The following is a 26,365-nucleotide window of genomic DNA, read 5'->3' as shown; positions in this document are numbered from 1 at the left end:
CCCCCCCCCCCCCCCCCCACCACAACCCACCTTCCCTCTTGATCTTGTAGGCACATATCCCTCCCAACCCCAAACCTCAGCACCTTAACCCTAATCCTAACCTGCCGTAGTTGGATTCGTCACCGGAGGAGAGGTGCTCGTTGGAGAGGAAGAGGAGGTTATCCTATTCAGTTTGTTATCTTTTCGATTCGATTTTTACTTTTTTGTTTTCCTTTTTTGACCTTTGTTTTCCTTCCGACATCCTCTTCCCTTCTAAACTAGAATGACTCTCGAGTTAAGCTTGATCGAGAGCTCTCTTATTTTAAATTTTGCCATAAAAAAATGTACGCGAGGCTAGGTAAGGGGACCAAGACCACAACAACCTTCTAAAGAAAAAAAAGGAAATATGGGGAAGGCTCTCTGATCATCCATTAGAAACCACATGACGGGTGCCCGTAACTTAGTGGCCACAGGTAGCATTCCATGTACTCCTTGGAGAAATAAAGGGGAATGAAGCTAGGAGAGATAAATAGAAATGAAGCTATGTGTATATGTCGCTTTCGCCTTTACCTTGTAGGGGATAAAATGCGAGGGTCGCGTCTCTTGCCCAACGTAGATACTACCATCATGGTGTGTTGGGGAAGCCAAGGGGTGGACTCCTAACCCTTTTTGCCTTTACCTTATATATAGAGAGAGAGAGGATAGGGGATACAGTGCGAGGGTCTCACCCAGTATGGATTCTGTAACTATCAGCCACCGTGGTGTGTTGGGAAGCCCAGGAGGTGGACACCCGAGCGGTCAGTACCGCCGCGTGCTCGCCGATGCGGCAAAGTCGGCAACCGGGCCTGTAGTTAGCGCGCACAGTGCACAGCGCTCAGCCGTGGCTGGCACGCCTGCAATGCGTGCGGCCGGCACCTGAGCAAACTGGGGATCACCTCCACGGCTCCACCCATCCCACCCTGTCACTGAACCACGTAGAAAACTGAAGACCCGGGGGTCGAAACGATGCATCGATAACTGACACGAGGATCAGCAGCACATGTTACATCGGGACGATAAATACGATAGCTGTGTAGATTTGGCACCTTCTGTACCTTCAGCCAAGCATTATCATTCACACACACCATTTTCTAGCACAAAAAGATGGAACCATCTGGCTAGGCCAACAAATAATTCACCAGAGCTCACCGGTGGTGCTGCAACGGAATCAGCTACACACAACTAGCTCTACCAATGTACAAAAAATGAAGACCTACATTGCCAAAAGCACAAATCTGGACACCTAAACTAGATAGCTGAAGCTACCAAAATAGTTCAATATGGATCTAAGCTATATCAGTAAGCAGAAAGCCCTTCCATATTGAATCAGGAAGCTGTACATAGGAGATGGAGCACTGCTATGCCACGAATCCGCAACAATCCGGTTAGATACCTGTTCAGGGAAACAGTCAGCGTTCAACAACTGCACATCTGAAACTAAAAGTTCAGGCTATGGTATTTCCAATTGCAAGGATAACAAGTTTAGGACCAGCTATCAGCACAGTTACTTTCCATATGATACAGAGCGATATTCTGTTCCTATTGCGGTGATGATAAGATAAAGAGTTTGTTCAAGTTTTGAATGCCATTTCAATATGTCAAATGAAAGCACTATCCAGCTTTAGTTGGCTGTTGGGCTTACACTGATCGCAGATTTAGTTTGATTTGCGTTCCATTTTAACTTATTATATCAAGGCACTATCGAGCTTTTTAGTTGGCTATTGTGCTATCTGGAGCTAGTAGTATTGCGATGCAGACTGATTAACAAGTCAAAGGCAATGCACCACAGTGATACATGTAAATTAGTCTACAAATTCATGGTTACTCTGTAAAATGTAAAGAGGCCAGGCTTTCATTAAAGTTTATTGTGAAATCTGAAGTACCTCAAGCTGTATTCGCTTTTTTGCCAGTAAGAATGCGGGATATCTGGAGGCCCCTGCTGAAACCTTCATTGAAAAGTACCCTTGTCTGCATCTCTTGAAATCCCGGCAACCAGGACAACAACGCAACTGGAGCCATAACGAGCACCCCAAGTAGTATCTCATATAAACGTGCCACAGAAATAACACTGTTCCATACCACAGTGGATTCGATAAATGGCCGAATTACTTGAGCGATTGAAATCAAGCCCCAACCAGTAGGAATGAATGCCAAAAGACTAGTGAAGATGTCAATGATTTCAAATTTTGTGAACTTCAGAAATATTACCAGCACGAGCACCACAAGAATGATGACGGCAGTTTGGACAAGCCTGTAGTAAAGGTGATGCTTTGCTGCATACTTGTCTCGAGCATAGGACATTAGGACAAACACACCAAAAATCACAGCCACACATATCCAGGAAAGCAGATAAACAGCAATACTTCTGCTATTGTTTGCTATCTTCAGCTGGTATACAACCCCATACTGGAAAAAGAAGTACCTGAGATCTAACAGTATTTCCAAAATCTTTCCCCAAAGACCAGTGGTCCGTAGATGATCTTGCTCCTCATACCACCACACTTCCCAGCTCTGCTCAGGCTTAGAAAAGAGACCACCAGGATACCAGATCCAGTTCATGAAATCGTCAAAATCGTACACTGTTTTCAGCCAGTCAAAACCAGACGGATTAAAGGCAAATGGAGCCATAATCCATGATACCACCAGAAACCAGCTAGATATATTCATGACTATGTAAACAAGTGTATTCCTGGCAATAACACTGTGAGCAGCATACACAGTCAATATTATTCCAAGTTCTATTGCCTTTATAAAGTGGCTCCTAGCATAAAGCCTGTAATTTTCAGCAAAACTCTTGTGTTGCACAACAAAACCACGACCAGTAGCACGGTACTTTGCACCGCCATGAAGGATTGTCCGGCCATAGTAATGGCTCTTCGTTCCCATGGAAAATGTGTAGAACAGAGATGAAAAATTCATTTGCATTGTGAAAAAATCCCAGATAGCAGGTAGAAAACCTTGTTCAAGAGAGTTTTCTATAATCATTGGCAAGGCAGTGAAGAGGCCAATTTGTATGATGAATTGTTGATTAAGCACAGTACCCAAGGCTTTGTTGTTGGTTGAATTAGCACTGCCCTGAATACCAGCCTCAAGACCACTGAGAGCTAGATACAGGCGTCCCCAAACAAATGTGTAAACTGTCAAGACCACCAGCATTGTGTTGAAGTAGAACCCTACTGTTGTATAAAACACAGAGAGCATCCGGAAGAAATCCAGTCTATGACCAAGTCTGTAGATATCCCTACTAAGGGTCTGCTCACCATTGCCACTGGAAACCTTTGCTTCGAACATTGATATCTGATTGAGGCCAACATCACGGCCCTTACCGACCTGAATATATTCATGGTGACTAACATTGCCACCACGCAGGGTACAGTTGAAACCAGCGAATATGTCCTCGCTGATATTGATCACTCTTGATGCCTTACTTAAACCACCCCGAGTCAAAAACCAAAGACGATCAAATACATCAGGATGCCCATAATGCATCCGAACCTTCAATGGATTAGCTAGGACCCGCTGACCAAGGGTAACGAAGCTTGTCTCCTGTGCAGACATGAACCAAGCAAGTGAAGATACGGATCCAGTGAAAACATGCTCTCGAACTCCCAGAAGTGTTGGTTTTCTGCTCCCATGATAATAGTTGTACTGCTCTAACAGGTTACGCATTTTAAGTGCCTCCTCAAAATAATTATCCTGGTTCATGTCAATTGTTTGAACTGCATCTCCTCTTGTGAATATAATAGCATGATTCTGGTTTTCAGGCTTTCCTTCCCCAAGCCTCAGCGGACCTGGTAACCTAATCCGGTATATCTCAACCTCCCTATGCAAGCTCTGGTCAAACTTTACCAGGACAGAATAGTATTGAGTATAGCCCTGGTGATGGACCTCATCAACATAAGCAACTCGGAGTGCCTCATTTTTCTTCATGAGAGTCAAAATATCTTCAGCACGTTGATCTCTAGCAATTTTCTGGTTTCCATATATCTGGCAAGCGACCACATAGGTGTACTTCATGAGAGCAGCACCATCTTCCTGGCCTTTGAACAATTGGCTTACAGTACTGGTTCCTCTGTCTAACCTCCTCTGCCGTCGTTGCTGCAAACCACCATTCATGGGATACACATCATTCTCATGCCTAATTGAACCAAAGGATGCAAGATGTTTCGTCCCCTCTGTAATGTCTACCTCAGAGGCAGTATCAAGAAAAGCAAGCATCTTGAGAGCCCTGTGGTAATACATCATTCCCCTAACAGTCCGTGCTAAGGTCTGGCCTCTATACGAGGCCCAAAGTCGAAGCTCCTGATATTTCACAGTCCAAATTTCATCATCATTAGTCATTCCTTCCCTCCGCATACGTTCTAAAAAGTTCCACCAATCGTCTTCATAGATCTTTTGGAGATAAAACAAAATCGAGACACCATCTTCATTCTCACGACGAAGCTGGTCCCTGTTGTACATCACATCCTCATTGTAGTATGGGGTTAAAACACTGAATGCCATCATCTTCTCAACTGTTGGAGCACGAGGCATATTCATGAATAGAGAGTTGCTGAAGAAAGTTATACGCTGTCGGGCCTCAGGATTCTTTGGGACATTGTTCATAGAATCCCTGGATGTGAGAATTGTATGGAGGCGCCTCACCTGTTTGTAGAAGCTAACATCATCATTGCTGGGGCATTTTATGACATCCTCAAAGAGGAGACTGGATTCCTCTGGCTTTGATGGTGCTAGCTTTGCTTGCCTCAGCTGTTCCATGTCCTTCTTTTTCTTTGGAAAATCATGAATTGCAAAGACATAAAGCGTCTGCAAGGTATTAACTATCTTGGTCTGATCCTTCTTCTCCTTCAGCAACAGTTCCACTAAGGTGATTACAGATGAATGGATTTCAGGTAACAGCTCTAGCTTATATTCTTCAGAAAATTTCCCATTATCCATTTCAGCATCAAATGCAAGGAACAGCTGACTGACTATAATGTGCTCAACAGTTCTCTCCTCAATTATCTCCAGTAGTAAGTGACGTATACTGTCATAAGCTTCAATGACAGCACATCGCCTGTACTCATTGTTACATATCCTTGCCCAGTGTGTCCTGTCATCAGCTACCAGCTCTTTTGCCTGACTGAGAGCAAGAAGCAGCTCATTATTTAGCAGGAAGCATGGCCACCGTACCACACGAATTTTCCACACAACTGGTGGCAGCTCAAGAAGCTCAACTTCCTTGTCACTAATGATGTCCTCTTCTCTAAATGTCTGAATAATTTCATTCCATATCAGGGCAAACCTCTTAGCTTCCACCTCATTAGCTTCAATCTTCCGATATGGACGACCAAAGCCATATCTCAGCTTCAGACGATTGATTGCATCATACAGCTTGCTTCGGAGGCCACCACGCTGAGCATCCAGGTGCTCCTCTGGCATCAAATTGAACTGCATCGCACTTGCAAAGAACTGGAACCTCAAGCGCAGCTGCTCAACACTGCGAATCTCCCCCAGATGTGAGAACAGCCCAATAAGTGCCCCCGTAAGTGATGAGAAGACTGCATACCATATCTGAATATCCATGAGATAAATAAGGACAACTGGAATCCACAGCAAGATTACAGCAATCCGCTCTGTGTGAGGCATAAACTCAAACCAGTTACGCCGGATGTCATGGAGGCTGAGAATTGTCTTTGTTGGCCCCACCATCGGCTTAATCTGGAGAAAGTAACTGAACATGAACTTAGCAGTGAGAAGGCACACCCAGAATGTGGTATATTTGATGTTATCAATGAGTCCCTCCCTCACACCACGCCCAACAAATGTTCGGGTCTGGAACCACCAGGTGAGAACATATAGAATTCGCCAGTTGGTTTTCTCCAGAAAATTCCGAATCCATGGGACGATGAAGAGCACAAGTGCAAGCACCTGTGGGATGATAAACACAGCAGCTGCCTCCAGGTAGTTCAACACCCTTGAATTGGCAGCAAAAGACCACCTGCGATCACGCCACCTCTGATCCCACATTCGAACATAGAGCACAATGAATGTGATAGTCCACCCAACTGCCACAAACACCTTGAGCACCATCCGGACAGCGAGCAATGCAGTCTCCCGCCTCACAAGACTGTACTGTGTTCCTGCATCAAGCACAGCCTGCACAATGCGCAGCGCAGCCCAGGTGATGAACACAGACAGCACCCGGACCTGGATGTCACGGAAGCGAAGGCTATCCCAAGGAGTGCGACCGTCCCATGCAACAATCATAGCTGCTTGAAAGAACAGAATGAGCATCACCCATACCCGATCAAAGCTACGGTAAACATTCCAGAATGACCTCTGCTCAACAAAACCAGTCTTGCCAATACGCCCAGCATTTCCTGGCTGTATAAAGAAACTCCTCGCCGGAGATAGGGGCCACTGGAGCCGCTTGAAAACTCTGCGGCTCCAGAAGTACTCATTCACATCATCATAATTCCTCCAGGCCGAGTGAGGTTTGGTCCCATTCCGGCTAAACTCCACCTCGGCCTTGAGCACATTATAAATTGGCGTCACGACCTTCTCAAGGAAAGCATCCTCACCATGCACCGCAGGAATGGATGGCCTCCCTGTCTCGACATCAATCGACTGGTCGATGACATGATTGAGGTCGAGCGCCATGTAGTGGAAGATGTAGCAGAGGCACTCGGGCATGAACCTCAAATTGGCCGCCTCCCCCCAGATGAGGAGGTACATAGCGGTGTACAGTAGGTCGCGGCGAGTGTCCGGGCCGACCCCCTGAACGCGGCGGCCGGCGCCGGGCACATAGACATGCGGCCTCTTGCCGAGGTACGAGCACCAGGACGTGTAGTTCTTGAGGAGCTTCTTCCGGATGCCGCGCGCGATGGAGTGGTGCAGCACGTCGGCGGGGTGGTCCAGGGGGAGGGTCCCGCCCGCGCGGAGCTGCGCGTTGGCGAGGAGGAGCACGAGGTGCTCCCGCTGGTTGCGGACGTTGTGGAGCTGGAAGCCGAAGGTGGCGCCGAGCCAGTCGAAGAGGTCGGCGCGGAAGGCGTCCCACGCGCGGGCGAGCGGCGGCGCCGGCAGGTCCTCAGCGTGCGCCAGCGCCTCCACGGCCGCGCGCACCTCCGGGAACCGCAGCGACGGGTGCTCCCCGTGCATCACCACGTCGTGGATCGGGATGATGTTGTACGCCGCCGGCTCCGGGTAACCCCCTCCTCCTCCCGCCGCCGCCGCCGCCGCCGCGGCGGCGGCGGCGGCGGCGCGGCGGTTGCGGCGGAGGCTCATCCCTCACGGCCCGCGAAGCTGCGAAAAAACAGGGAAGAGGCGTCAGTGCCAAGCGCCCGCAGTGACGAGCGCGGACCGAGAAATCAAGCCATTATTGGCAGAAGGAGCAGTATGGGGAATTGGGGAGGACCAGAAGATTGCGGTGACGCGATGCGGCGGTGAGGTGGGAGCTGGGAATCATGTGATGGGATGAGGCCGTTTGCGTTTGTTTGCTTCAGCTTTTCCGGGGAGGGGGAGGCGGCGGAGTCCAGGTCCACTCGAGTGAAGCGTGGTCCGGTCGCGAGGCTGGGCAGGCTGGCGTCGTGGGGTTTGGCTCGCTCGCTTTGCTTTGCTTTGCTTCGCTTCTGGGGTGTCTAACCAGCCATGGGCGCGAGTACGCGACGCGAGCTAGTGTTTCCGTGCGCTGTATGGTCCGGTGGTACAATGATGATGACGACGACGACGAGCAGATATGGTCTGGACTCTGGATGGAGATGATGACCTACTGCTACTTTTACGAAGGGGTGACTGGTGAGCTAGCGAACAATTTGGTGTGTGTGGAAGTGGGGGGGTTTCGACAATCTTTTCGAGGATGTTCTGATGCTGGGTCTTTTCTGTGTTCCCTTCTGATTTGGTAATTTGGTAGTAGGGCGCCTAGGCTAGGGGATGAGGAAAATCTAGAAAAGCGTGTCACAGACCCATAAAAAGGGAAGTGCTGGGGGTTGGAAATTCGGTGCGTGGACGGAGGAAGTGTGTGTCGGCTGGCGAATTTATGTGGGGTAGCGCAGAAGTAGGGTGGGTTTAGCGGCCTTGACTTCAGTAAAAGGGAAGCAAGGCATGGCAACTTTTGATTAAGGGCGAGAAAGAACAAGAGCTTTTGATATTGGGGGCCTTCTGGCATAAGATTCCCCAACTTCTTTTACTACCACTTTGTACCAATAGAAACAATTGGCTACATGCTGTTCACGTGCCTTGTTCGCCTTTAAACAATGGAGGTGCTAGTCGCCAGAACAGTGATTATCATATCACAATTTTCAAAATTCTACCGTTCGAAGTGGCGAACTCAATTTGTAGCTTTACCGGCTCTTCCCCGTTCCGTGAGAGGGAATGGAGAGAAGAGCGGAGACCGGCTCCAGTGAACATTATTTATTATTTTATCAGGAGGAGCCGGAGCCAGCCGAAGGTCTCCAAACAGGCACTTAGAAAGACTCGAATTCCAAAAGGAACACAAAATGAATTATTCACTATTAGATATCCTACTACGAAACTTCAGAGAGACGGCGCATCAAACACTTGGAAACTTTATGACCTATATACTATATCACCGATAACGACGGCTTTAGGGACCCATCGCCGTGACACTTGTTCCAGGGCATTAAGGAGGCTAATGCGCCAATCCCTTCCGTTTCAAGCCCCTTACATGCCTTTTGTTTACCTTTGTCATCCGTGCGCTGTCAGTTTTTGTGCGGCACGAAAGCTAATCGGAAAAGCGCAAGCATCGCCACATTTCTGGCCAAGTGCCAACATGAAGAGTAGGCGCAGATGACGACCATTTTGTCTTCGTAAAATTGCACGGCTGCAAGACCTTCCTCCATTCAGAACCCCCGTGTTCAAAATGGAATTGCCATTTCTGCCCGTTATAATACGACGCCGTATGTTTAAACCTCACGGTCGCTGTCCCTGAACTGTACGTTAGCCACTTGGCAATTTGTTTAGGCAGTGGTTGTTGTTGTTGCTTGCTTGCGTGACTCGCGTCTTCTACTAATCTTTTTTTTTGAAATAAAGTCTTCTACTAATCTGACGCACAGCCGCAGCACGCAAGGCAGATACGCGAACACTAGACAGAGTGACAGAGGACGACCGGTGGGTTGATGCTCGTGGCTCGGAACGGAGCCGCAGCCGCGCGGATCGGGTAACGCGCCAATGGCAAGTGGGGCCCCGCATCGCGGCTCGTGGGTGGACCCGCTGCGACCAGTCCACTTGACCCGCTCGCTCCCTCGCTCCCCTCCACTGATCCACTTCCCCTGCACACTGCTCACTGCTCACTGCTCTGGCCCTTTCCCGTTTCCCCGTGCGATATAATGACGCGCCCGCCGCTGACGCCTCTGGGCCCACCCCTCGGCGCGTGCGGATTAGATCGGCAACAGTATAGTAGCAGGTAGGCTTGGGAGACTGAGTCGCGGGCCCGGTATGCACGGAAGGATGGGCATTCTAACGCGGGCCCAGTGGTCAGCGGTAAAAGAGGTTGCCAGAACAGGTAGTGAGCGACGCCCGGCACAGCAGCAAAAGCTGGCGACATCCCTGGGATAAACACGTTGGCCGCCGGGCCGCCGCTTCGTGAGCGAATGGGTGCGATTGCAACAGAGGGGCCGCCTTATTCACGGAACTGCCACTGAGCTCGCTGGGAAGCCGGGGATCTCTGTTTTTTCCCCCTCTCTCCTTCTCCCCGCCCAAAACTGACCTCGGAACGGGACGAAATCTCGGGATGACGATCTACGGCAACGGTAAAAAAGGAGAGATTTCTTGAGCGGACAAAAGGAGAGAGAATTCTCACCGGAGTAACCGAGCGCCGCCTCCGCCCCGGTGGGTGAGGAGATGGAATTCGTCTCTCCTTCCAACCACGCGGCCTTGCGTTCCTGCCTGCCGCTCGATCCTTTCCGCAGCTGATTGGAGGCAGAAATGGGAATCTGAGGGAAGACGGCTGCGCATGAGGAGATTTCGCAGCGGAATCGGAGTGGACTCACGTACCGTCTCGAGCGGGCGTTAGGTTTCCTCCGCTCGTTAGCGTTGCGCGCTCGCGGCTTGGCCTCGTTGCCCCGTTATCCACTAGGCACTAGTCACTAGAGGTGCTTTTATGCTCTTCTCCGTTGGGCCGTGATTCTTGTATGCCAGAGCAAGTTCCAAATCCGCGCTCCCGTCACTAGTCCAATCTATGCACACAGTACTTCCACATGCGTGGTGACGTGTAAAAAAATGTAAGCATATGACCCATACCCTGTTGTTTCTCGAGATATTCTTTATTCTAAAAGACGAGCAATTTGATCGAAATATACCGTGGAACCAAAACTTAATCGAGCAAATAACAAGCTGCGAACAAAACAAAGTCAATAACACCAAAACAAAATCAATAACAAGCCCTGACGAAAACAAAATTTAGTAGCAGGCCTGGGAGCCCTTTCGGTAGGGCTCCGACTTCTCGAAAACAAAAATAAAGCAGTGACATTACCGGCTTCTAGTTTATTTGGAAGAGCCGGTTTTTCTCTTATAATAAAAAACGTTCCCTTAATATTGCAAGCAAAAAACCGTTTTGGGAGGAGAAACCCTCCCAGACGATGCGTAAGTGGAGGGGCAACAGTAGATAGTCATCACCTGACATTGCACTCCACAAAATGACAAGATTCCTTTCAATAATTTTGCTTCAGTATAGATCTGAGTAGTCCAACTGGAATGATACGTTCGCAGTACACGTGCCGCAGCAATTACATGAAACTCACAAATTATATATGTACATCGTACAGACAAGCAGTACACGGCATCAGCTCAAATCTTATTTATTTAGCTGCGTGATAACGGTCATAAGTCATAGCACACCACCGAGAACGACGCCCAAACCTGGACCAAATTCACCACGCTCGAGGGGGTGCTCCGGACCCAGCTTCGTTCAGCCTGTCGAGCAGGGTGTTGAAATCCATCGGCTGGCCGCTCTCAGTCATCCTCTGGGTCACGTTCAGCACCTGGTCCCTAGGATATCCCATGGCGATTGCCTTCTCAATCATTTCTCCATAGGGATGGCCACGCATCATATGCGACCCCGGATGGTTCATGCCAGCACCTGGGGGCATCTGTGGTGGCTGGACTGCTGGAGGGCCGCTTGGCGGGTAGCCGTAACCTGCACCGTAGCCTTGTGGATTGCCCTGTGGCGCGTATTGTGCAGGACCACCGGCATAGGACCCTTTGCTTGGAGGTGGCCCATAGGAGCCCTGACTTGAAGGTGGTAGCTGGTGCCTTTGCATGCTGTGCTGCGGCGGTGGCTGAGAAGGTGGGAAGCCAGGTCCTCCATATGAATATGGTGCTTCAGAACGGTTCACACCTGATGGAGCAGCAGTGTTGTATTGTCCTTGCATAGCCACATTGCCAGGCAGAGCTTCAGGGGTGGGGTTCACGGGCTGCTGGGGTGGATAATGAGGGTAATTTGGTGGGGTTTGAGGTCTTATCTGAGTTTGCACAGGGTGGTGCTGTGGTTGCATTGCCTGTTGAGGAAGCTGTGGATTAGATTGCTGTGGTTGCACTGCTGGCGGAGGGTATTGTTGAGAGCTAGATTGGGGCTGCTGCACTGGTTGCGGAGGAAAATGCTGCACATTAGACAGTTGGGGCTGCTGCGCAGATGGAGGAAATGGCTGCGAAAGAGTCTGCTGTGGCTGAGCCACTGGTGCAGGGGTTGGCTGGGAGGATTGCTGGTGCCACTGCTGCTGATAAGGAGGGTAAGACTGCGGCTGTGTTTGATTTCCGGCCTGAGGCGATTGGGATGAAGCATGAACCGGAACATCTTGAGCTGGGGGTCTTGCTGGCAAGTACTGCAACTCTGGTTGCAATTGCTGCCCCTGTGTGTCCTGGCGCTGTGGGTAGTAGACGATGGCTTGGCTAAGAACATAGCGGTCCTGCTGAGACACACGAGGGACAGGTGCTGCTTGCTGCACAGGTTGATCCTTGTACTGTTGAATTGATTCAGAGGCTCTAGGTGCAAGTGATGGCGGGTTCACCTGATGAGGCAAAACAAGGGCCAATTGCTGGCCTGATGTATCAGGCTTTTCTTCAAGCTTCTTTGGCTCAGGAATAGATGGTGTTGGTACATCTTCCTTCTTTTTAGATGTATCTTGTGTAAGTTGGAATTTGGCCAGTTCCTTCTGAGCTTCAGCTAACTCCTGTTTGTCCCTAAGAATTTGGACAGACCTGTGCACCTGCACCATTTAAATTTTAAATAGTTGAGAACTTTAAAATAGAGAAAATGTGAAGCATATGCTCAAAGGTCTATCAAATACATAACATAAACACAGCATAGATGTCGAAATTGAACAATAAGCACTAAATACCCCCCCCCCCCCCCACACACACACACCCAAAAAAAGGAAGCCATTATATATTAGGACAGAACCAGCTGCGACCTGTATGCTCCAGCCTACATGTACCAATTTATATGCAGAGGACCACCATCAACTGTGGTTTAGCCAGGGGCCTACATGACACGTAACAAGAATAGAATGGAGTGTACAACCGGCAATGAGCATGGATTGCCAGAGGACAGTAGACCCTCTGGATCATTCTCCCATCATAATAACTGATCCCTGCATTATCATTTCTATGCAGATCATATCAATAAGACCATAACAGCTGTAGAACAGTTGTGAAAGTGCCTTCTGAATTAAAGTATGCATAGTACCATGACATCATTCTAAGTGTGGTCACAATGTGTAATTTGTTTATGCTATCCATCATGGTTATAACTAATAAAGTAAACAAAAGCAACATGAGTTGAAAAGTCTTCACATACATATCACATAAAAAATTCAAAGTAACAACAAGAGATGCAGTCTACTCCCTCCGTCCCCAAAAAAAGTCATCCTAGGAATTCTAGGACAAATTAGCAAGAAGGTAAAATGACCATGTTTGCCCCTATTTATTACCCATATTTGGCACTGATTCATTCTTGCATGCACATGCACTTTCTAAATAGGGTAAGATGACTTGTTTTTTGGGACAAATTTTGAATCCTAGGATGACTTGTTTTTTGGGACGGAGGGAGTAGGTTCATATATCTGAATGGGTAAGCTACTGATTCTCTATATCAAATAACTTCCACAACATGGACTCAACTTACTATTGACCATATCCACCACACATAAACATATATGAAGAGTAAACATTACATGTAAGAATGTTCTGAATCCTGGATTAACAAGAATCCTAGAAAGACAGTCTCATATAAAGAAATTATCACATTAAGAAAATGACACATCAAGCAACTCAAAAGGTTGTCACTAGTACTATACTGATACAGATGAAGTGCCGAACCTATAACATGATCATAGCACTATATTGATTCTAGATTTATAAGATTAAAGAGACAGATAATATGGGAATAATGTGGAAGCATCATCTAGCTAAAATCTAGTCATGCTCAAAGGTACTAATTTACTTACTTCATGTAGATGCTTCTCAAGAGACTTCAATCTATGATCAGTCTCATCACGAAGCACATCGCTTCGAAGTTCACCTATGGATCTCTCAAGCTTATAGCAATAGATCTCCAGTTGCGAAAGCCGACTAGTGATTCCCTCAAGAGATCGTAGCAAATTATCAGCATACTTTTTCATGCATTTCTCAACAGCAGAAAGTACATCCTCCTTTCCATAACTTTCTTGTTCGTAAGCTTTCACAAACGGTCTCCCCAATCTGCTGTCATGAAAATCCTGTTGCAAATGTACAGGGAGGGCTGAGAATAATGAATGCAAGACAAACATAATTATCACCGACACAGGATCAATGGGACAAAAAACTGCTGATTCGAGTAAAGCCATCGAACCAGGCAACAAGTCCAACACAGAAACTAGAACTGTATGCATTATATGCAGCAATCGACCAGGATACCATGGCAAATCTATGGAAATACCCCTTTAGCAAATAATTGTCCTAAATGTTAGGCCAATCCACCTTCTAAAGCGCAAAGTTTCTTAGGGACTTAATAGATTGATCTTTCCTAGTTCGGGCAATAATAATAGCAACATTGGATGATTCCTGTTATGACATTTATAAATTTCTCAAAATTTTCAACCTAGCATTAAGAGAACAGTAACCTATGCAGACAAAAACAAGTACGCAAGAAAACTTTGAATAAATACTGGGGATAAACTGTTTAGGGTCCGCAAACCCTGACCAAGTACCCTCCTGGTAATATTAGGAGCTACTGTTTGTGAAAGGTCTCCCCAGACACGTTTTCTAAAGCTTAGACTTATTTCATCAACAAGTTCTAGATCCCAAGGCACTCGGAACATATGTCAGGTAAACCAAACAATCACAGCCACTATCAATCATTATTTGACAATAGGATTAGTCGATACGGAAAAGGAAAATACCAGAGCAGTTCCTGTTTAAAACAGCATGGCTCTCATATCACTACAGCAATAATATACAAAGTAGGTCAGTTTAAAACCTATCATGAAGCAGAAGTTTACTATCTGTTTGCATTATTCATAAACCTATGCTCCTGATCACATGAAGGGTCGGTCAAGTAAATATGGCCCGAGAATCTCAATGCTGAAAAAAAAAGAGTAACACAATTCTGCCTAAGTTAAAATATATAAAATTATGAAAATCGTGTAAGAATATCGACGATAATAGTCGAGTAATAGAAACCTAAGTCATGCATAATTACATGAGAACCCACAAAACCTTCCATCTGAATCAGTTATATAAGAAATCGGGACTTGTCCAGGTAGTTCCATTTGTCCTCGCTAATTTTCCAATCCAGCCAACGGATTCACGGGAAATACAACGCCACAACCGTCGAACGAAAACCGATCCCCACGCTTCGGTCAAGGCTTCACGCGCAGACACTACTGGCTAGACACTAGCACGCGCAGAGGGGGATCAAAGCATAGCAGAGGAGGAACAAGGGAACTGAGCGGAGGGGCACCTTGTCGGCCGGATCGGGGCGCTTGGGCTCGGATGTGGCAGCGAAGTCGTCGTAGGAGCAGAGCACGTCGTCGGCGCCGAAGTCGAAGCTGCGGGAGCCGCCTCCGCCGCCGGAACCGCGGCCCGAGGGGACGCCGGAGCCGGACATCGCGGGGCTAGGGTTTTTGCCCGGCCGGCGGGACGGGCGGCTTTGCTTGGAGGAGAAGGGAAAGGGGGAGGTGGGGTGGTGGACTGGTGGTGGTTTGGTTTCGCAGGTAAAAGGGGGAGGAAATGAGGAGGAAGAGAGATTAGTGCGAGAGGGATGACGCCTCTGGGCGGTTTGGCCTGTGTCCCGCTGGGGTGTTAATTAAGCAAAGGCCTCTCGCCGTCTCGCGGGTTGAGTTGAGACGATAAGACTGGGCTTAGTTTTCTAAACCGGCGGCCGAGATTTTTTACTTTTTCTTCTTCGTTTTGAGAAGCACAACAGGATTGACGGAATACATGCCAGGCCCTCGTGATTCCAGGCCTTCTATCTTCTTGCTGATTTCTCTCGGTCTATCGGCTTTTGGGCCAAGTACTGATGCGCACGGACGAATGAAGCTAGCTGGATCAGAACTGGGCTTTTCATCATTGGGTTGGAAAATCTTGTAAGTTTACAGGGCCGCAGCCCACAAGGCCGTACAGATGCATTCCCCGAGCCCGTGGAAATTATTTTTGCATGCATGGTTCACCGGCCGGCGGAGTCGACGTACGCCCACCATACAGTACTAGTCCTAGTACTAGTAGACCGATCGAGATGCTTTTTATTATCACCCACTTTTTTTTATATCAATTAATGCCTTTCCTTTGATCCGATCTTGATAAGAGACCCACTACCCTACCCGTGGACCTTTTCGAGTCAGATGACGTGGTGACCCCGCATTTGTTAATCGCAATCCTGCGCCCGGCTTGGTCGTCATAATCCACGAAAACGGCGCACATCAACCAATCATTTTGGTCGATGTAAATATGTAGTATCGTATCGCGTGGTGCGTACGTCAGTATGTTCTGCTGCGTAGTGCAGATCATCTGATGCCAATAGCTATAGCCAATGGAAGACATTATTGACGGGCGAACATTTATATATACAGTATGTTCATGCTGATCATCAGTCGCTAATAAGCTCATTATACAGACTACACCAGCAATGGAAAGGAAACGATCCAAAGGATAAGCTTCACCCACAGCAAAATTATATTCCACAACAAGTATTGCATGCATGCATCTGCACTGTTTTCGTGCAATGCTCAACCCGTCATGGCACCATTATGTTGCAGCTTGTCGGTTTAAAACTTAGAACTTGCTTATTATTACAACTCGCATATAAGAAAAGTACGTACACTAGTATAAACCCCTAGCCCCTAGCCTCAGTTCCTTGCGTGCACATAGGATGCCACAAGACGATGACATCGACAATAAATTAAACACGGCCGGCCCAAACCAATAATGCAGATGATTATACTTACCGATATCTGTATTTGTAGAGGGGGGGAAAACGAGAAGAGACGCTGGAACATGTGGGTTCAATGGTATTCGTATGACTTTACGCGCCATTGGAAGCTATGAGGAGGTGCATGCACGGCTTGCAAGGCGTGGTAGCAATCCTTGGCCTCCTGCCATGGATCTCTAGTTGTGGTGCTGAGGGTCCGGGCCGCCCGGCACCTCCCGCTTGCGGGCGTCGTCCAGGCTCTGCACATTCCACCTCCCCCGACGAATGCCGCCGCCGCCGGCCGCGCGGCCGGCCACGTCGATGCCCGGGGCAGCATAGCCGCCTGCTGGGACGACGCGAGCTCCGGCCGCCAGCGCCGCGCCGACGACCAGCACGAACAGGAAGAGCACAATGCCGGCGCGAGCAGCCATATGGATGGTGTGGATCACGCAACGGTCGAGAACGTCTGCGATGAGGCGGCCGATGCACCGCGTGAGCTGTGTATCAGTGTATGTGTCCGTGCAGGACGTGTGCCGAGGCTCGAGAGTGCTGTGTGTGTGGGTGGGGGGGTTATCGGTCGTGCCCTGTCATGGCCAGGTGCCGCTGACTATTTATAGGGCCAATGAGGCGGGGCCGCACCGTGAAACGGTTACAAAAACAAGCATCTGTTTGGGGGGGCCCGGGCGTTTTTGTGGATAATTGGTGGGTGGATTCGATTTCGGCCGGCGTGGTGATCAGCCACCGCATTGTGCGCCTAGGACAAAGCACGCCACGCCTGCCGGCCCCGTCCGAGTGTCCACCACCGCTGGTAGAGAGCAGCAGCTAGCGCCGGCACACCACGCCTGGTGCGGCAGAGAACCTTTTATTTGTCGACCGCTTTCTTCCCGCGCGCTGGCGTGCGTGACTATATCCGATCGGGCCCTGCTGCAACGGGCAGCGCCTTTTCTCGCTGCGCGGGCCCCACTGTGTGCGTTGTGCTGCCGTTGTGCGTCTGAGGCGACGGAAGGCGAGGCGCGGAGCCAATGCGATGCTCCGATGTTCGCCTTGCACGTTGGGTGTCGGTCAGCCGCTGCTTGTACCTGTGCTGACTGGGCATGCTGCGCCACAAAGTAGCTAGGAAGGTTCCGTTCATGTGGACGAATGGAGCACTAGGGAAGATGTGGGAGCTAGTGAAGGACAGAAGGGTTTTACAGGAACTGACGTTGACAGGATCCGTCTGAGAACCAAGTGACTCGAAATAATATCCCAGTCACTATCTTACAGTTGCAGAGGAGAAATTGCTACCATAGCATTACATTGGAACGTAACTCAGGTGCCAAAACACGATCCGAAGTTGCGACATTGCCAAAGTAGCGTCCCATGCATCTATGACATGCGGGTCCTAGTTTGACAATGTCACAACTTTGAATGGTATTTTGGCAATCACTCAGGCAACGTGTATGGAGGCAATTTTGCCTTTGTGTAATGGCATGATCAACAGCCAAACATTTAAAAAACAAGAAGAATCCAAAGGTAACAAAACCAAACACCGAGCCCTGAGTTCAAGTAAAACCGAGAGACCTAGCAGCACACTATACATTACGAACTTGGCACTGGCAGGCGCAATCAGTCTCAGCCCACCCTTGGGACTTGGGAGGCAGAACTGCTGATCTGATCCTGCCTGCACTTGTTGAGATGGGGCCTTCAAGCATGTACCACAGAGATGGTACTTTGGCAAACACGCCAGGAAGTCGCACACTGAGTGCAAATGGGTCATGTAGAGGTCACAGCTACAGGCTTCATCATGTACCACGGCGCCACACCATGGAAAATGCCACTTTGCTGCTGACAATTCAAAAATACAGTAAGTATCTTGTAGCAAAGCAAGATTGACAGAATTAATAGTTACAGGACTTACATTTGGTAAGTTGGAGTGCTCTTGAACTATTAAATTTTGCTATCTTATTTTGATAAGTAATTGCAGGTATCTGCACCACCCATTAGATAATGTGCAAGTCTAGAGTGAGAAAGCGCTTTGAATTCTTTGACCAAATCACCTTTCAGGTATCAAGACAAGAGGTGCACCATCACCAACGATTACTTAACGAACACCTTTGTCGCTATGCAGACAGTGCCAGCGGGAAGGCAACGCAATACCAATAAAAAGCCTTTGCTTGGATGCGCTATAACCCTTATTGCCTTGCTAATGTGCATGCTTCGTCAAAAGCCCCAGGTACCTCAGAGTGTCAGTAGGTGTCTCAGTCCTAGACTTGCTTTGTATTCTTTGCAACCGATTAGCCACATCCTAACTTGCAACAACCGGCTGACCTTCCCATACTGCGAAAAGACAACTTGAAGAATTATATGGGATAATCATTCAAAAGCAAACCAAGAGGTTTCAAATAAGGATTAGTTATCTGTCAAAAAGGAATCCACGTTTCAGATACACATTGAGTAGGAAGGACACATGGTATATCAGTTATCCTCATAGTTCCAAGCATTCTAAGCACTAAGTGCAGGTCCACATCAGTTGGTTTAACCTACTGAACCCATTCCAGTCGGTTTAACCTCAGTATCGACTGTATGCAGCTGAGTGCACCTTGGCAATTCCAAAATAATCATCGTTACCTTTTACCCTCCTTTTTGGCACACTTGTGGATGAAAGTGCTCTTTTTCAGTAAATAAACTGAATCAAATATAGTAGTAGATCCTTCATGCTGACTACAATTTTAAGCCATGACATGATTCTTCAGTTCTTCACATTGATTGGATTACTTGAATATCAGTAACGGCACAGTACCTTGGGGTATGCCTACCTTGGTACTCATTTCCATTTAGCTTCTCGGAGACTTGGAATGCACCGTTCCCTTCCCTTTTAACCTTCACAAAGGACAAAGATCAGATTCAAGTGCCCAAGGCAGTGCATTGTCATTGAAGACGTAAATGGCTGGATCTTGAGGGCTATGTTCCCAGGTTACCAAAATAGCAGACATCCTTCTTGCCCTAGCCTAATCATGATGGAAACATCATAGATGCCTCCTTATTCTTGCTGCTACACAAAGCAAGGTGGAATGCAGGATGAGAAGCAGCATGATGTGAGATTGATAATAATTGTGACCTAGAAGAGGGTGGGCTTGGTGCAGTGGTAGAATCTCTAAACTTGTGTCCTAGAGATCTCTGTGCTCAAATCAGCCTCCTTGAAGTATAAAATGCGAGCTTTCAACACTGGGTAAGTATAAAATGCGAGCTTTCAACACTGGGTAAGTCTTTTAGTTAACCAACTTAAGATGCTATTAATAAAGAACATGAATTTTTGGGGAAACAAAGATGCAAACCACAATGCTACTGCATCTACCAGAAAACCTTCAACAATGAGAATGCATAAGTCAACATCTAAATGGATGGACCAAAACAGGTGTGATGATATTATATATCTTCTATTCTTGTGGTACCTTCATTATGTGCAAATCCAACAAAAATGAACTTGATCTCGTACATTCTAAATATTGAACTAACAGCAAAAAAGATCGATAGGTTAATATGAAAAAAAAACACATACACCTCTACAGTTTATCAAGAGGAATTCTATTTGATTCGCTGCTAGCAAAACACTTGTACTTCAGTTACACCATATGTCTTGCATCCTTGGAGGAATGTGCGCCATATGACAGTACTTGGTTGGAACGGCATGCCTCTAATCACAACCTCAGCTTCCTTCAAATGACCACACTTACACAGCATGTCCACGACACAAATGTAATGCTCCTTCTCAGCTTCAACTGAATAATTAGCTTTCATATTTTTGAATATCTTCATCCCCTCCTCCACAAGTCTACCATGTCTACAAGCTGACAGAACTGCTAGAATTGCTACTTTGTCAGGTTTGCAGCCGTCCTTTTCCATGGCTTTAAACCATGCCAAGGCCTTGTGAGAAAACCCATTAAGTCCAAGGGCGGAAATCACGGCTGTCCATGAGATAAGGTTCCTATCTTTCATTTCCTCAAAAACTTTGAGACAGTCTTCAATTCTACCACATTTAGCATACATATCTAGCAACATATTATCAACATAAGTGTCACAGCAACCGGAAATGGTCTTGATGATAAGCCCATGAATCAACTTGCCAAGATCAAGACTGTTGTTTTTTGTACAAATGCTCAGCAAGCTCACAAATACATAGTTATCGACATGGTACCCCATAATTTTCATCTGCTTGAAAAATTCAAAAGCTTCAAGATAATCACCACTGCGTGCGCAAGCAGTAATAAGTATGCTCCATGAAGTAGTATCTCTAGCTTGCTGATGTAAAAGTAGTTCCTTAGTTTCTTGGTACATGCGAGCTTTATTATACACCCCAGCTAAAACATTCATGGAGACACTACAAGAATCAGGATTCAGTGCAACTCCATAAGTCAAGGCATCGGAAACAATGCCATGTGAAGCATACGATGATATGATACCACTTGAAACATAGTCATTATCACCATGACCCAATCTTGTCACTAACGAGTGAATCTGCTGGAGATCCAAAAGAGAAGGATCCTTGAGAGATGCAGAAAAACTAACTTCATTCGGTTTAATCCCTGATCGTAACATGTCTCTCAGAATAACCAAAGAAGTAGGACCGTCGCTATCGGAGTGACCAGAAATTAGAGCATTCCAACATGCGGTGCTATTCTCAGGAATCTCTTCAACTATTTTATGTGCATCCCTCCAACCAATACAGTTTGCATAGAAATCGACCAGTGAGGTGTTGAGAAACACACTTGTATTGAGATTTCGCTTGATAACTTTTGCGTGAATAAACTTCCCATGCTCATGTCCATTCATACTGGCGCAGGCATAAAAAACACTGGCAAATGTTGTTTCATTTGGCAAATCACCCTGGCGTTGCATACTCAAGAAAAGCTCAAAAGCTCTCTCTGGGACATTGCTCTTAGCAAAACCAGTTATCATTGTATTCCAAGAAGCCACATCTCTAAACATCAACTCATTGAACATCTTCTCTGCCACATATATAGCACCGCAAGTGCAGTATGAATTCAACAATGCATTTGCAACTTCTGAGAAGGAATCCATTCCGATTTTCCTCACGAGACCATGAACTTGCTCCGGCGACCCAAACGCAGGCAACACTGCAACAAGAGAGCCGTCTGATAAGCCATCACCGCTTCTCACGAGCTCCCTGAACCAGAACAGGGCATCGCGGGAGCGTCCAAACTGCACGAACGAAGAGATGAGACAGTTCCAGGTGACCACGCTTCTCACCGTCATTTCACCGAACACCTTGAGCGCTCCGTCGAGCCGTCCGCTCCGCCCGAAGAACCCCACCAGCGAGGTCCCCGAGTAAGGCTCGCAGTGGAGCAACCCTCTCTTGAGGATGTGCGTGTGCAGCTGCGCGGCGCAGCAGGCGGTGGCGGAAGGCGACGAGAGGATTGGCGCGAAGGTGAACGCGGTCGGGGCGACCCCGGCCGCGAGCATGCGCGCGAGGAGCGAGAGGGCGTCCGCCGAGCGGCCGGCGCGGGCGCGGGAGGCGATGAGGGAGTTGAAGAGGGAAGCCGAGGGCGGCGGGCTCGGGCGCGGTGGTCGCATCCCGTCGAGCAGGCGGCGGGCGCGGCATGAGGGAGCTGGCGGGAGGCGCGCGGCGCAGTTGGGTTGAAATGTTGAATCGCGGCGCGCGCGCGGTCTGCGGTCTGCCCGTCGGCTGTCGCGCGAAACGGTGCAATGACGAATGGCAGCAGCGAGTTCAGATGGGCCGGCCGTGCCTGGGCCGCTCGGTCGGCTGACGGACGGACTCGAACCGAGCGATCGTGGGTCATGGCCCACATTACATTGGCCCCGTGCTATAGAAGCTGGAGCTCCCACTCAAAAAAAAAGAAGAAGCTGGAGCTGCTTCGTATGGCCGTATGGGTAAATAAAGTAAGTATTTTTTACTGGCAGCGACTGCTAGGCAAACAGAGCATAAATGCAATCATGCAATCAACTAATCACCGCCATTAGATCTTAATCCAACGTCATTAGGCTGTTTTGCAGATCAACCCTCCCACCAACCGGGCTGTTTTGCAACTCTTGGCCCAGTCCCCTTCCGTGATGCCGAGCCGATCCGCCTGGGACTCTACTCCTGCATTGGGAGGACAAGGCCAGCTGACACGACAGTTCTTTTTCGATCCTGCTGCCTGGGACTCTTTCCCTGCCTGGGACCGCCGCTGCCGCCTGCCTCTGTTCCGCTTCCGCTTGCTTCGCCTGCTCTGGGAAGACTCTGTTCGACGGATATAGCTGGGGCCGGGTTGCTGGTGTGGGGTTCGTGGGTGGGGACGCCACGGAACCAGGGCAAGGCAGGCTGTATGTGCGCGTTAATTTGGTGATACAAGGAAGATGGCTCTCGATGATCCCATGGAACTCGATGATCGACGAGGCCAGGAGGTCGCCGCCGCCGTCGTTGAACGGACTAACATTCAGGAGGTCGACCACGTTGACGTGTCTCTTTCCATGCCTCACAACGTGATCTCCGTAGAAGAGGTAGATGCACTGGGACTCTTGAATGCCGATTTTAACAGTGGATCATCGCCTGTTCGCGAAGAGAACTTCTTGTGTGAAGGTAATTGTTGGCTTCGATGAACAAGTTTTTTATGTATGCGTATATGTGTATAAGCTGATCTAATTTGACGTCGTGTCTTTCATTAGATAACGAGACTACTGTCAAAATGAATGATGCATTTAGAACACCAACGAAGAAAAAACATGTTCTTGAGGTGACATATTTGTATCCAGAAAATTATTCATTACAAATTTGTTCAAATGTTTAAAGGCTAATATGCTGCATTTTTTCAGAAAGGGATGTTGTTTGATGACGTGGAAGCGGCTCATAAATTTTACATGGAATATGCCCATAGTCTTGCTTTCTCTGTTCGTATAGGTCAGCAGAAATTAGATGCTAATGGAGTGGTTATCTGGAAGCGGTTCTTGTGTGCAAGAGAAGGGTATAAAACAGAAAAAGAAGAAGGCGCTAGTGGTTCATCATCAAAGGGTCGCAGAAGTAGGGAGTCGAGATGTGGATGTCCAGCTTATATTTATGTTAAACGCACTCCTGAAGGCAAGTATGTCATTGCAGCACTATATGAGGAACATAATCATGCCTTTGTGACACCTAGCAAACGTCACCTCCTTCGATCCAACCGTTCTGTCAATGAGAAGGCAAAAACTACTCTTTTCAATTGTCACAAGGCTAGCATAGGAACATCACAAGCATTCAGGTTACTTCAGATTGGTGCAGGGGGTTTTGAGTATGTTGGATGCACAAAAAAAGATTTGCAGAACTACTACAGTGATTTCAGACACAAAATAAAGGACGCAGACGCTCAGATGTTTATTGAGAATTTACATACACTCAACAAGTTGGACCATAATTTCTTCTTTGAATATGAGGTAAAGGATGGTCGGTTGTTTCGAGTGTTTTGGGCTGATACAACTAGTAGGAAGAATTATATCCATTTTGGTGATGTGTTGTCTTTTGATACTACCTACAGCACAAACCAGTATGATATGAAATTCGCTCCTTTTACTGGGGTCAATCATCATATGCGTTCCATTTTCTTTGGTGCTGCTTTCTTAGCTGATGAGAAGATTGAGAGCTATGTATGGTTGTTTAACACTTTTCTTCGAGCTATGGGAGGGAAGGCTCCATCATTTATTGTAACAGATGAGGATGCTAGCATCAAGGCTACCATTGCCATCGTTCTTCCTTACACTGTACACAGGTTGTGCATGTGGCACATTATGAAAAAGTTGCCTGAGAAAATTGATGCCAACCTTCTGAAAGATGATGAGTTTAGGAAGACGATCAACTTATGTGTATGGGGTTCAGAAACTATAGAAGAATTTGAGAGCAGATGGCAAGCATGGATTGCAAAGTATCACTTTGAAAACAATGAATGGTTAGTTGGAAGGTATGAAATCCGCAAATCATGGATACCTGCATACTTCAGGGAAATATGGCTTGGAGGTATACTCCGAACAACCTCTAGATCAGAAAGTGCTAATTCGTTTTTCAGTCGCTTTATTGGTCGCAAGCTTGCACTTGTAGAATTTTGGATAAGGTTTGATACAGCATTAAAATGTCAGAGGCAGGATGAATTGATCGATGATAACACTTCTATGCATACGAACCCAAAGCTTTTGACATCGTGGGAATTAGAGAGACATGGTGGTGCCGTTTTCACACATGAGGTTTTTAGAAGATTTCAGAATGAGTTGCTAGCAGCAAGAGAGCACTGTGATGTACAGACCACAACTGAAATGGAGGATAGAACAATTGTTAAAGTGGTCGACAACTCCAACAGACCAAGAGAGGTGATTTTCTTTAATGCCGCTCAGGTACATAAGTGTTCATGCATGTTATTCGAGTCCATAGGAATACCATGTCGCCATATTATACGGATGCGAAGATCTGCAAGGATAAGTGAACTACCCATGCACTACATCACCAAGAGATGGACCAAAAATTGCAAAAGGTACCTTCTACTAATATAAATCATGTACTTTGGTAGCGCCACAAACATTTCTTATAAACTAACATCCTCACATGAACTACCTTTCAGAGAAGCAGCATTTGATAGTGAAGGAAATTTATTAATTGAGAAGTCCATTACGTCCATGGAAGATAGTACGAGGAGAAAGATGGCAACTGCTCGTAACAAATTTGAAGATATTTTTCAAATGGCCAAGACTTCTGAGGAAGGTCTGGACATTCTTATACAGAATTTGGAGAGGCTGTCCTTATTATTTGAGCCTATATCTCGTACAAGACAAGAGGAACAAGAAAGTTTTATTGGGATGTCCATTCCGGAAAATGTACAAGTACATCCACCTAGTGACATTCGTTCGAAGGGGAGGTGTAAGAGAATAGTAGGCCATGCTGATAAACACAAAAGGACTCAAAGTTCAGATCTGCGTAAATGCTCATCATGCAAAGGCGTTGGACACGATAGGCGCAATTGCTCAAATAAAGATGCAGCCCCACCATGAGTTGTTAAAACGTTGTAATTTTCTTTTCAAAAGTAGTGGACTAATATATACTTTCAATTATTTTTTTTGCAAATAGACATCTGCTGTTTCCAAACAACTTGGTGTTACCCAATTGAAGTAGGACGTATAGGAGCTTGTCACTTGCATACGGACCCAGGGTTGCCTACCAGTTTTCGTGAACTGATACATTGTCAGTTACCTGACAACTTGTACTACTTAATCCAACTATCGATATTGACACAAAAAAATAAGTCTTCAGCGCCATGATGACGGACGGCAGCAGTCCCAGGCAGGGAAAGAGTCCCAGGCAGCAGGCGGCAGCAGTCCCAGGCAGGGAAAGAGTCCCAGGCAGCAGGCGGCGGCGGTCCCAGGCGGATCGGCTCGGCTCGTGAGGAAGGCCAAGAGTTGCAAAACAGCCCGGTTGGTGGGAGGGTTGATCTGCAAAACAGCCTAATGACGTTGGATTAAGATCTAATGGCGGTGATTAGTTGATTGCATGATTGCATTTATGCTCTGTTTGCATAGCAGTCGCTGCCTTTTTTACTAGTCGTCACTATATCGTTGCTCTTCCTCGAAATTTGTCACCAAATTATTATTTCAAAAAAAATTGTCACCAAACTGGCCGCCTTTTTTCCAAAACGTTTCTTATCCTACGCCTTGCACTATATATAAAATAACACAAAACAGAAGATGTCGATCTCGTTGTGTATCTTATCTTTCTTCTCTTGACGGGTACACAATTATATATATATACAACATTACACATCTAAAGTAATCATCAGTGCCCTGATCATATCACCAGGCTGGCTGACTACACTACTTGAAAAATAAGCTTTCATCCCTTGATTAGTACCGGTTAACTTTGTATTAAAGTTACGTAGAAGTCATTTTAGTACCGGATCCAAATTTTAAAGCCACCGGAGCTATTTTAGTACCGGACCAAGACACCGGCCGGTACTAAAT

General features: G+C 47.2%; 3 protein-coding genes and 1 non-coding gene across 15 annotated transcripts; all 4 read right to left on the bottom strand.

Moving 5' to 3' along the window:
• Nucleotides 1–1,028: 1,028 nt before the first annotated feature.
• On the bottom strand, nucleotides 1,029–10,115 carry LOC112892060 (callose synthase 11-like). Of its 3 annotated transcripts, XM_025959122.1 has the most exons (4): nucleotides 10,012–10,115; nucleotides 9,818–9,926; nucleotides 1,902–7,302; nucleotides 1,029–1,411 (listed from the first exon to the last, which is right to left on the bottom strand). In XM_025959122.1, exon 3 carries the CDS (start codon nucleotides 7,282–7,284, stop codon nucleotides 1,903–1,905), a length of 5,382 nt encoding a protein of 1,793 aa, XP_025814907.1. In that variant the 5' UTR covers nucleotides 7,285–7,302; nucleotides 9,818–9,926; nucleotides 10,012–10,115; the 3' UTR covers nucleotides 1,029–1,411; nucleotide 1,902. The 3 variants fall into 3 exon arrangements, with proteins under 3 accessions (XP_025814907.1, XP_025814908.1, XP_025814909.1); XM_025959123.1 differs by having other exon boundaries at nucleotides 9,818–10,050; XM_025959124.1 differs by lacking the exons at nucleotides 9,818–9,926; nucleotides 10,012–10,115 and adding an exon at nucleotides 7,415–7,736.
• On the bottom strand, nucleotides 4,194–4,274 carry LOC112896059. Its single transcript, XR_003229349.1, has one exon. It is a non-coding gene; the product is annotated as a small nucleolar RNA J33 (small nucleolar RNA).
• A 546-nt stretch (nucleotides 10,116–10,661) lies between the features above and the next one.
• On the bottom strand, nucleotides 10,662–15,279 carry LOC112893503 (basic salivary proline-rich protein 1). Its single transcript, XM_025960869.1, has 3 exons — nucleotides 14,954–15,279; nucleotides 13,461–13,730; nucleotides 10,662–12,221 (listed from the first exon to the last, which is right to left on the bottom strand). Exons 1-3 carry the CDS (start codon nucleotides 15,098–15,100, stop codon nucleotides 10,887–10,889), a joined length of 1,752 nt encoding a protein of 583 aa, XP_025816654.1. The 5' UTR covers nucleotides 15,101–15,279; the 3' UTR covers nucleotides 10,662–10,886.
• A 2,545-nt stretch (nucleotides 15,280–17,824) lies between these two features.
• Nucleotides 17,825–22,065, bottom strand: LOC112892000 (pentatricopeptide repeat-containing protein At3g58590). Of its 10 annotated transcripts, XM_025959044.1 has the most exons (5): nucleotides 19,938–22,065; nucleotides 19,357–19,430; nucleotides 19,195–19,258; nucleotides 18,297–18,715; nucleotides 17,825–18,220 (listed from the first exon to the last, which is right to left on the bottom strand). In XM_025959044.1, exon 1 carries the CDS (start codon nucleotides 21,968–21,970, stop codon nucleotides 19,979–19,981), a length of 1,992 nt encoding a protein of 663 aa, XP_025814829.1. In that variant the 5' UTR covers nucleotides 21,971–22,065; the 3' UTR covers nucleotides 17,825–18,220; nucleotides 18,297–18,715; nucleotides 19,195–19,258; nucleotides 19,357–19,430; nucleotides 19,938–19,978. The 10 variants fall into 10 exon arrangements, with proteins under 10 accessions (XP_025814829.1, XP_025814824.1, XP_025814823.1 ...); XM_025959039.1 differs by having other exon boundaries at nucleotides 19,179–19,258; nucleotides 19,357–22,065; XM_025959038.1 differs by having other exon boundaries at nucleotides 19,357–22,065.
• Nucleotides 22,066–26,365: the final 4,300 nt, after the last annotated feature.

Source organism: Panicum hallii, chromosome 5 (genome assembly GCF_002211085.1).
Source record: "Panicum hallii strain FIL2 chromosome 5, PHallii_v3.1, whole genome shotgun sequence".
Classification (NCBI taxonomy): Eukaryota; Viridiplantae; Streptophyta; class Magnoliopsida; order Poales; family Poaceae; genus Panicum; species Panicum hallii.
Note: the sequence above shows the minus strand (reverse complement) of the source record. Positions and strands in the feature narration are given on the sequence as shown.

Excerpts from the sequence above, each read along its gene's own strand:
- LOC112892060 (XM_025959122.1), bottom strand. The coding sequence starts at position 7,284 with ATGAGCCTCCGCCGCAACCGCCGCGCCGCCGCCGCCGCCGCCGCGGCG.
- LOC112893503 (XM_025960869.1), bottom strand. The coding sequence starts at position 15,100 with ATGTCCGGCTCCGGCGTCCCCTCGGGCCGCGGTTCCGGCGGCGGAGGC. Across the intron at positions 13,731-14,953 it reads GCCCCGATCCGGCCGACAAG|GATTTTCATGACAGCAGATT; the intron begins GTGCCCCTCCGC and ends CATTTGCAACAG. Across the intron at positions 12,222-13,460 it reads TTGAGAAGCATCTACATGAA|GTGCACAGGTCTGTCCAAAT; the intron begins GTAAGTAAATTA and ends TAAATGGTGCAG.
- LOC112892000 (XM_025959037.1), bottom strand. The coding sequence starts at position 21,970 with ATGCGACCACCGCGCCCGAGCCCGCCGCCCTCGGCTTCCCTCTTCAAC.